Genomic DNA, 10,279 nt, shown 5'->3' with positions numbered 1-10,279 from the left:
TCCAAAATCTGACCTCTAAAAATGAAAACCCTCAACGAGTGCCTCTCCCCATCTTGCATTGTATTCCTGAAACCTGGAAATGAAAATGGAAATTGTTTGATGTATGAGGAGACATTATTTAATTAGGGCGTAAGAAATTTAATCTTTCCAGCATGCAGGTCATATAATTAATGTTAATTTAACGCTCAAATTCTCAGTCATTAATTTTTATTCTCTTAAATGCAGTTTGGCAGGGGCCCCTGATCCATGGCAATGGATTTTACTGGATGTGAGAGCACACTTGGTCTTAGGAGTGACTCACTGCAGACCTTCCCATCCCAATAACAAGATCACATCATGTATGCATTATTAAGCCACGTAATTGAACGGTCCATAGTTTGCATATCAGACTATTAAAATAATGTGTTTTGCTTTTCTCCGAACACGTATTGTTTAAGCCTCTGCGAATATGTGGCGATTCTGATAATTATCACTAAATTACTGCAAATGTTCTCTTCATTAACATGATTTCTTTCAAGCATTTTTAAAAATGTGACTGTTATTATGTATTAAGGAACTTCTTACAAAGTTGTGTGAACTTTTTTTAAGGGACTTATTACTGAGAAGGAAAGGATATATTTTAATGAAGAAAGAAGAGAAATGCTTTTAAATATGCCTTTCAAATGGCTTCCTTCAGTCAAATAAAAGTTTCTGGTTTTTCAGGCAGCTTCTAGGCAAAAGGCAGAAACAGAGAGAGAGAGACAGACAAAATGAATGAATTTTTTTCAAGTTCCTACTATCCTGTCCCCTTTGGTGTAAATAACTTGTCCCCACAAATAAAATTCTTTTTGCCTGAACTAGAGAAATATTCCCCAGTTTTAAAAGTACCAACTCAAAATTTTCTAAAGCTAACAGCTCACAATTAACTAAATATTGCTGTTTTCCCTCAGCTAATCTGAACTATACTGTTGGAGAAATTCTAAGCTGTAAAGAGCCTGTATTGTAACCTTCCCTTCACACAGTTTTCAAAGTTGAATAGCAAGACATTAAAAAAAAAAAAAAAAACCTACTGCAAAATAAGAGTCTCTTCTAAATGTGAGTAATTTGCATCTACACTTCTTCCAAGCAAAATTTTCCTTTGAGTGATTTTTTTAAAAACTAATAACAAACAGGTCATTCTGCCGCTGGTATTCTCTCGCCTTCCCTGTACAGAGTCGGCGCCGCGCGCAGGTCGCTGTCCTCCGACGGCGCTTCCAGTGCCAAAACGCTGCCATCTGTCCCAGCCAAGATGGGGTTTCACCTGCCGGGAAAGTCTCACGAGTTCGAGAAGATTGTGAGATTTTTCTTTTTTCCTAAAAAAAGTACATCTGGAAAAGAGTGGGGCCGGAAGCGAGTCCGGGGCGGGGGGGCTCGTGGAGCGTAGAGAAGTGGCTGGTGCATTCTGCCAACTCCAGCAGTAACCTGCTTGGCCATTCCCTGCGTGGCTGGATACCCCCTCCCCTTGCTCGATGCGGGGATTCTCCCGGACCCTTCCAGTTCTCCGGGGAAGGTATGAGGGGTGCCAGGCCCCGGGAGGCACTTTTATTTTGGCTGAGAGGAGAGAAAGCTGCTCCCAGGCCCAAGGGAGGCGAACTGAGCCCTTCTGTTTGGATTTCCCTCCTCGCTATAGCAACCAGCAGCATCAGGACAAAAATGCGCCCTCCCTGGACAATGGCCCGGCCTCCCGCTTCTCACCCTCGTCTTCCTAACCCGGATCGCAGCCAGGACTTGCCTTAGAGCTCAGTGGCTCAGTGGCCGGGAATGGCCCCACCCCCACCCCGCTGCGTTCCCTTGCAGTCCCTTCGGAGGTCAGGCCAGGGCGCGGGGACGCCGCATCCGTTTCTCCCTACCAGGCTGATCCCCCACCCTCCCCATACAGGCTGATACCGAGACACAGAACCTCTCGGCGGAGCTCAGGGGCTCCCACAGCGGAGTTCTTTGCAGGATTGTGTGGGTGGTTGGATGGCCCTGAGTAACAATTTCTAGCTCTTTTCAGGGGGAAAAAAAAATTAGTAGTACAATGCACAAAACAGACTACTCCCTCTCCCTACCATCCTCCACTCCACACACACATTCTCACCCATATAAGCATCCTAAACCACAGTCCTAGGCATGATCTTTGACTTTCTTTCATTCTCCCAAGGTTAATTAAGTTGCCTTCCACGAACTGTGCTCCCCGCCTATTCATTATTCTCTCCCTCTGACCTAGGGCGTGAATATGATCAGGCCTGTGACTCGGCGTGTCCTGTTTTCCTATTTTGCATTTAATGCTGGGCCCCGGCTGCCCTAGATTACCATCGAAAACTCTCAGGAAAGACATGAGGAGTGAGCAGGTCTCACTGCTCCATCCTGCCTAGGGTTTCCTCTCTCTGCGTCTTCTTCTGGACAATGCCAGCCTCTATATTCCAAGAACCCACGTGTGGAAACTTGTCGGAAGGAAGGAAGGAAGGAAGGAAGGAAGGAAGGAAGGAAGGAAGGAAGGAAGGAAAAGAAAAGAAAAATAAGAAAAAAAAAGGAAAAAAAGTCAGCTCTGACATTATTAAGTCCAAAGGTGCCTAGAATGACAGTTCTGAAACTCTGAGACTTAGGAGAAGGTTCTGGCCCACAGTTATTACCTGTGATTAACTGCTCTTTAGAAAAAGCTTTGCCCCTGTGCACCGCCCCTCCCCCCCCACCCCCGTTGCTGTCCCTGGGACGCTAACAACACAATTGTTAAGTGCACTCATACACTTTAGAAGGGATTTGCATTCGTGCTCTGTGCAGCCAGAATAAGAAATCCGAAGTTCAGCCTCATCCAAATGCAGCCTTGTTTCGCCCAGCGAGGGAAACCCAGCCCTCGCCCTCGGACATCGCACCAATCAAATAGCTGAGGTCGCTCTTCCCTGAGCCTGGGCGCAGGTGTGTGCGGGGGCTCTCACCTTCTGCTTCTTAGATTGCTTCCGAGAATAAGAGAGGAAAAGGGACTGCGGCAAGAGCTTCATCTCAGTACATCTCCAAATGCTTTAGAGCTAAGGTGGTGTCTGTTGAAACCACTTTAATTTATAAAAGAGCTGTCATTCCTTCCTGGTGACCAGCCATCCACCTGCTTTAAGGCAGGTAAAATGGGGGGCGGAGGAGGCACCTTCAAGCTCCATTATTAGGAGGTCATTTAACTGTTATTCCTTTGAAAACGAAATTTCAGAAAGGGAAGTAGGAGCCATCAATCGTCTAGTGTTCTGTTCCTGATATTTCAATATAAACAAGCTGTATTAACTACAGATAGAATTTACTGTGCACACTAATGGAATGTGTCCTTTATGCTTTCTCTTCAGTAAGGCCTCGTATTCACCACTCAAAATTTAGCAGGCTTCCTTTGATAAATTTCTCAAAGTAATCCCTGAAATAGCTAGACTGCCTGGGTGATGTGGTTTTAGAAGTCTTCAAGCCTCGCCTGCCTATAAAATATTCACTTTTGGACTACAAAGGGAGGGGGGTCATTTTAAATGACAAGACTCAGAACTGGAAGAAAAAGGGAAAGAGATTAATATCCATGAATTCAAATAATTTCATTTCAAATACTCAACTTAGAACATTACATCTCACTGCTTTACACAGAAGTGAAGATAAAATAGAATCGTCTGTGTGTGAGGCGTGGACAAACAAAATTGTCAAGCATATGAAGAAGGGGAGTTTCAACTTTCAGAAAACTTTTCCTTCTTCAAGACCACTTATGGCATGGAGACAGATGCACATTTAGAAACTTGTAAAATGTATGAATAGATAGTAAGATATAAATCTATATGGGATTTTTTTAAATTCAGGAGACAATGTGCTGCTACATAGTTAAAGATGTTAATTTCTGTCCTTTTTTAAGGTAAATGTTTATTGTGTTTCTCACAAGAACTGGCAACTTGGAAATGCATTTTCCATGCTTCTTATAAATGCATCCCAAGCCTGCAGTTCTTGAAGCTTTAAGGAGGTTTTCATTAAAGCGGCCAGCTGCCTCTTTGTGTGGATTGGCTGTTTAAAGCTGCAGCTTTGAAATGGGAGCCTCAGTTTTGACATCCTGTAGGCCCTCAGCAAAGAAGTTCCATTCAAATATGGGGGACACCTCCACAAAAAAAAAAACAAAACAGACAGCTAATGGGGGCTAGCAGGGGAGAAGAAAGCACAGGAATGAATGATTGGGACAAGGCAGAAGGAGGAGGATGAAGAGGAAGAGAAGGAGGAGGCGGGGGGATTAAAGTAATCCTCCTCCAAGGTGGATACATTAGAAAACACAAGGAGGCAATTTTACCCAAGTTTAAACTGCCTAAAAAATTTTACCTAAGAAAATTTCCTTCATTTCTCGATTTCTATTATCATGGGACTACATAGATAATAAATAAATATCAAATGAATACCATCTTACCTCTATTTCAATAACCACGTCCTGTCAGCTCAGTGGAGAGGAGTGATTATGGTAGTCTTCCTGTCAAGTTGTGGTATAGAGAAATATTTGAATAAATGATGTTTTACATATGGTATGAGTGTGTTTGCTAGATGAATAAGTTAATAAGTCAGAGTTCAAGTTAAAGTGCATGGATTGATCCCACTATTATTACTCAGGTGAAGACTTTGGGGGCCTTGGGTCAAGGTGCTGAGGGCTAATGAGACAGGCTCACCTCACTCTTTGGAGGAGTGTGATGTGGGGATAAATATGAGTCTTTTGGGTTTAGCGCTGGTTAGCTGAGTTGTTTCCTCTCCCTGAAGCACACCAGGGCAGGAGGGAGTCCTCACCACTTCTTCAACCAGCCAAAGTCAGGATACCGACTGAGTAGAGCCCTTCCTTGGGACCTGAGGGAAGGAGATGGGCTGGCACTCTTGCCAGGATCTCTTCTCGGGGTTCCTGGAGCCTATTCTTGAAGAAGGGGCCCAGGGGACCCTGCAGTCCGCGCCTGAGGCTGCGAAGCCTGCACGAACCGCCTCCTCAGCCATTGTCCTAGAGAGTGATCTCGGGGATCTGTGCTGGAGTGAGGGAGACATCGAGACACCTTGTCAGTTCAAAGCATTTTAGGGTTGTTTGAAATCCACTCCACGTCAACGTAAGCAGCCTCTGTATTTGAACAGCTGCTTTGAACAGTGAAAGGGAATGAGCTGAATCAAAACCTGGAGGTGTCTTCCCGAGACACCTTCAACGTGCTTTTATGCGGGTGGAGAAAGGCAGGCAGACTGGCGGATTCTGCCCTGGTGAGGTCAGCTGCAAAGAAAGGCACAGGCAACGGTGGGAGGAAGGAAAGGAGAAGGGAGAAGCCTCCATCTGGAGTTAAAACCTCCGAGAGCCCAGGTTCCCGGAGCCCCAGAGAGGCGCCGCGCCGGGACGCAGACAAGAAACCCAGGCTACTCAGGACCCGGCGTTCGCGCCAACCGGGCCACTGGCGACTGGCGGGGAGGCAGGAGTGGCTCTAGAGGGAGGTGGTACCCAGAGCCACAGTGTGCGCCCAGCCCAGCCTGCCCAGCGATTGGCCAGGCTCTGGTGGTGGGAGTGGGATGAGGAGGCTGAGGCCCAGGGGTAGGGAATTGCTTTGTGTACTCCCGAGGATTTACTGGGTGTATGAATCTTGTAAAACTACCACAGCTTACCCAGTTGGGATCGTTTCGGCTCTGTTGCCTGCCAGAGAAATGAGGCGGGGGTGGAGGGTTGAGTGGAGACCGGAGACGTCAACATGGGATGGATCCCGGAGCAGTAATCGCCAGCAAAGTCCCCTTGCAAATAGGAAGTTTTGATGTACACGTGTAGCCTATTCTTGCCCACCCCACACCAGCGCCCATTTGTCCGGGGTTGGGGAGGGAGGGAACAGAAGGACCGAAGGGAGGGAAGAACTTTAAAACTGACTCCAAGCCTGGCTGCCTCGGTTCCCTCATAGATACGTCTGGAAATCTTTTTCTTCCCTCGAGTGTATCACCCCACCGGCTGTAAACGGCCTTGTCCCTTGAGAAATGTGAAATCAAATCCAGAGAAAAATAGATATCTTCCCCGGAAGGGAGAGGGAGGGGAGCTGCTGGGTATCCGGACGCGACCCTTCCCGGCGGCTGGATTATTCGTTCTGCAGGAGCTCTGAGTCTCCAAGCAGGGAATGGGGAGGAGGAGAGGCGGGAGCCGGGTGTGGGGATAAGAGGGGCGCAGGGGGCCAGGACGGGACACGGCTGGCTAGCGGCTCGTTAGCTCCCTAAGCCGCAGGGGAGTCGCGCGCCCAGCGCTGAGTACTAGGGGCCGCCAACCGGAGGAGGCAGTCCTGCTCGGGGCCTAGTCTCTCCGTTCTCAGTTGAGGAGCTGCGGGGGGCCAGCCGCGGAGTCTGCACGCTCGGGGGTTTTGACTTTTCCCTTTCTCGAGCTGGGCAAAGTTACGGGATTCTTAGCAGCCCCCAGGCGCACAGCCGGAGTGGCTCCGCGCTTGCGCTGGGATCAAGCGCTGCTTGATGTGTGTCCTCGCCTCGCCGCGCGGGTGCGCGCGTGGGAGATGCAGGTCCGTCCCGCTGGCGGCCTGTGGGCTCGCCCCTCCCCTAACCATTTCGCTCTCTCCCACACACACGCTCATAAACACAGGGCACGTGGAAATTCTCAACCAAAGCGCCTTGCCCCGGCGGGTGCTCAGTGTGGTGATTTATAAACAGCTCAGCCACTCCCCAAAGAGCTCTGCTCCTCGTTAGTCATGATGAATTCTCTGGCCCACTCTACTTTGCTGTCTAGAGTAAGATACTCAGAGGCCCCAAAGTGCCGCCCCCTCCCCCTCGTGCGTTGATTTGGCTTCCTTCACAAACCCACGACCGCCAGCAGCGCTAGAGTAAGAGCTACAATGTGCAGGGCCAAGGGCGAGAGATGGGGAAGCGATCGAGTTTCTTGGGGTCTTTTACGCCCTTCCCGGCAGCAACTTTTGATTTGCCTCTCAGTATAGGCGCCGCCGTACGCTTGGCCCTGCGTGGTGGTCTGGGTGCTTCAGCCTGAGTCCCAGCCCGGGCCTCTTCTAGCCAACTCCCAGGTTCCGAAAGGCTGCAGTCACCTGCTCCCGGCGCCTAGGGAACTGACAGCGCGACTCGCTCGCGCTGGATGGAGCGGCGCCGCCAGTGCACGGTCCCGCAGTCTTGCTCTTGGTGTTCTTAGGTGAAGGCTAAGGAGGCAGCCTCACCAGCAATTGCCGGAGAGCTGCGTTAGACCAATCCCACCCGCTGGCGTCCGCAGAAGTTACTGATTAGGAAGATTCCTCTAGCATCAGCCCATCTTCCTTCACACACTCTTCCTCTTCTTCGAAGCAGCTAACGGAAAAGTTGCATCCAAGAGCCCCAAGAGAGGAAAGAAGCGCGTACGCAGCCCGGGTGTCACGGCTTCTTGGGGCGGCCCTTGGTGCCTCCACGACATTGAGAGGCTAAGCACCACTTGCTAGCTCTCCCATAGCCTCGCACAACGGAAGGGTCTGCGCGCAGGTTCCGAGTTTTCTAAACCAAAAACTATGCGCACGCCCTAGTGTAGGAATCTCGCAGACTTTTAGAGTTTTGTTTTGCTTTCAGTCCGGCCCGCTGCTCTGTCAAAGCAGACAACTCCGCGCCTTAACAGGAATCTCTCACAAGCAGATGCGCAGGCTAGACTGCCTCTCATGGGGGCCTCTTGTGGAGGGGCTGGGATACAGTTGGGCCTGGAACCTAAAAAGAAGAGAGCCTGCGCTAGTGGCGGGGTGGAGGGTAAGAAGAGGACCTTCCTTATTAGGGGCAAAAGTGTCCGCACACCCTGGAGCAAGAAGTACATGGGCTCTGAAATTCTAACCGTGGGGGGAAAGTAGATTTCAACAGGGGGACAAGTCTGGCTTCTGGTTCCAGGTTTAAGAGACGCTTATGTGAGTGTGTGTCACAAGGTGAATAAAAATCGGAAGCCCCCTGGCTAGGGGCAACTCGGCTTTTTTCTTACTTTCTCCTTCTTTACCACCCCACCGACCCAGTTCTATCGGGAAAAGGTGGACCGACACCCCCAAGTCTTCCAAGTAGCTGTGACCTAGAGTGCCCCAGGGCCGGCCCTGCTCCCCCACCCCCCAACCCCTCGCCCGGCTAGTCTGCTGGAGAGACAGATGGGGGGCGGGGCCCATCCAAGAAGGGCGGAGGAGATCCGGGGTGGGGGAGAAAGGGAGGTGAGATCTAAGAGAATCTGAATAGGGTGGCGAGGGGGCACGGGAGGAGGCCTATGAGGACTCCGCGCCCGGGGAGAGGAGGAGGGGCAGCTCTGCGCCAATCAGTTGCGCCGGCCTGGGAGGTTGCTAGTGGTATCCACGTAAATCAAAGGGCGCGGAGCCAATGGGAGGGGGCGGAGGGGGCGGGGCCCAGGCGCGTGCCGCTGCGAGCCGGTTCTGCCAAGAGAGCGGGAGAGAGCTGGAGAGAGCAGGGAGAGGGGGGAGCGCGGAGCTAGTCTGAGAGTGAGCGAAGCAAGGAGGGAGAGGAGGAGAAAGAGAGCGAGGGCGGGCGGGAGGCGACGGCGGCGGCAGCAGCAGTAATAGCAAGAGCAGCAACAGAAGGCGTCGGAGCGGGCGTCGGAGCAGCCCACTGGGGGAGAGAGAGAGAGGAGAGAGAGCGAGCAAGCGAGGAGAGGAGCCCGAGGCGAAAAAGTAACTGTCAAATGCGCGGCTCCTTTAACCGGAGCGCTCAGTCCAGCTCCGAGAGTCATGGCGACCGCAGCGTCTAACCACTACAGCCTGCTCACCTCCAGCGCCTCCATCGTGCACGCCGAGCCGCCGGGCGGCATGCAGCAGGGCGCAGGGGGCTACCGCGAAGCGCAGAGCCTGGTGCAGGGCGACTACGGCGCGCTGCAGAGCAACGGGCACCCGCTCAGCCACGCTCACCAGTGGATCACCGCGCTGTCCCACGGCGGTGGCGGCGGGGGCGGCGGCGGCGGCGGCGGCGACGGTTCCCCGTGGTCCACCAGCCCCCTGGGCCAGCCGGACATCAAGCCCTCGGTAGTGGTACAGCAAGGCGGCCGCGGCGACGAGCTGCACGGGCCAGGCGCCCTGCAGCAGCAGCACCAGCAACAGCAACAGCAGCAGCAGCAGCAGCAGCAGCAACAGCAACAGCAGCAGCAACAGCAGCGGCCGCCGCATCTGGTGCACCACGCCGCCAACCACCACCCGGGGCCCGGGGCATGGCGGAGCGCGGCGGCTGCAGCGCATCTCCCGCCCTCCATGGGAGCGTCCAACGGCGGCTTGCTCTACTCACAGCCCAGCTTCACCGTGAACGGTATGCTGGGCGCCGGAGGGCAGCCGGCTGGGCTGCACCACCACGGCCTGCGGGACGCGCACGATGAGCCACACCACGCCGACCACCATCCGCACCCGCATTCGCACCCGCACCAGCAACCGCCGCCGCCGCCGCCCCCGCAGGGCCCGCCAGGCCACCCCGGAGCGCACCACGACCCGCACTCGGACGAGGACACGCCGACCTCGGATGACCTGGAGCAGTTCGCCAAGCAGTTCAAGCAGCGACGGATCAAACTGGGATTTACCCAAGCGGACGTGGGGCTGGCGCTGGGCACCCTGTACGGCAACGTGTTCTCGCAGACCACCATCTGCAGGTTTGAGGCCCTGCAGCTGAGCTTCAAGAACATGTGCAAGCTGAAGCCTTTGTTGAACAAGTGGTTGGAGGAGGCAGACTCGTCCTCGGGCAGCCCCACCAGCATAGACAAGATCGCAGCGCAGGGGCGCAAGAGGAAAAAGCGGACCTCCATCGAGGTGAGCGTCAAGGGGGCTCTGGAGAGCCATTTCCTCAAATGCCCCAAGCCCTCGGCCCAGGAGATCACCTCCCTCGCGGACAGCTTACAGCTGGAGAAGGAGGTGGTGAGAGTTTGGTTTTGTAACAGGAGACAGAAAGAGAAAAGGATGACCCCTCCCGGAGGGACTTTGCCGGGCGCGGAGGATGTGTACGGGGGGAGTAGGGACACTCCACCACACCACGGGGTGCAGACGCCCGTCCAGTGAACTCGAGCGGGGGGAGGGGCAGAGCGTGGGGCTCCCCCTCCCCTTCGATCAACGAGCCTTTCCCGGGCCCCTTGTTCCCTCTCTAACTTCTGATTGTTCTTTTATTTTTAATTATTATTTCCCCGTCCCTTAAAAAGAACAAAAATAAGGAAAACAACTAAGGCACTGGACTATCCTTTAAACGGTAGCAGGTGTAAAGATGTGTTTTGACCTTTACAGGCTAGTACCCAGGCAATGGAGTGGAGTATCTCAGAGAGAGTGAGGAGAGAGTGTGTGGAGAGACAGAGAGGGGA

The 10,279-nt window shown here is 52.8% G+C and overlaps 1 protein-coding gene across 1 annotated transcript; it reads left to right on the top strand.

Annotated features, from left to right (window-relative positions):
* The first annotated feature begins 8,586 nt into the window (after positions 1 to 8,586).
* Positions 8,587 to 10,010, top strand: POU3F2 (POU class 3 homeobox 2). The gene has a single exon (XM_011360746.2). It carries the CDS (start codon positions 8,682 to 8,684, stop codon positions 9,984 to 9,986), a length of 1,305 nt encoding a protein of 434 aa, XP_011359048.1. The 5' UTR covers positions 8,587 to 8,681; the 3' UTR covers positions 9,987 to 10,010.
* Positions 10,011 to 10,279: the final 269 nt, after the last annotated feature.

The sequence above is a fragment of the Pteropus vampyrus genome, unplaced genomic scaffold (assembly GCF_000151845.1).
Source record: "Pteropus vampyrus isolate Shadow unplaced genomic scaffold, Pvam_2.0 Scaffold58, whole genome shotgun sequence".
NCBI lineage: Eukaryota > Metazoa > Chordata > Mammalia > Chiroptera > Pteropodidae > Pteropus > Pteropus vampyrus.
The sequence above is the reverse complement of the archived record's forward strand: the minus strand, read 5'-3'. Positions and strand labels throughout refer to the sequence as shown.

Coding starts and splice junctions, on each gene's coding strand:
- POU3F2 (XM_011360746.2), top strand. CDS start 8,682: ATGGCGACCGCAGCGTCTAACCACTACAGCCTGCTCACCTCCAGCGCC.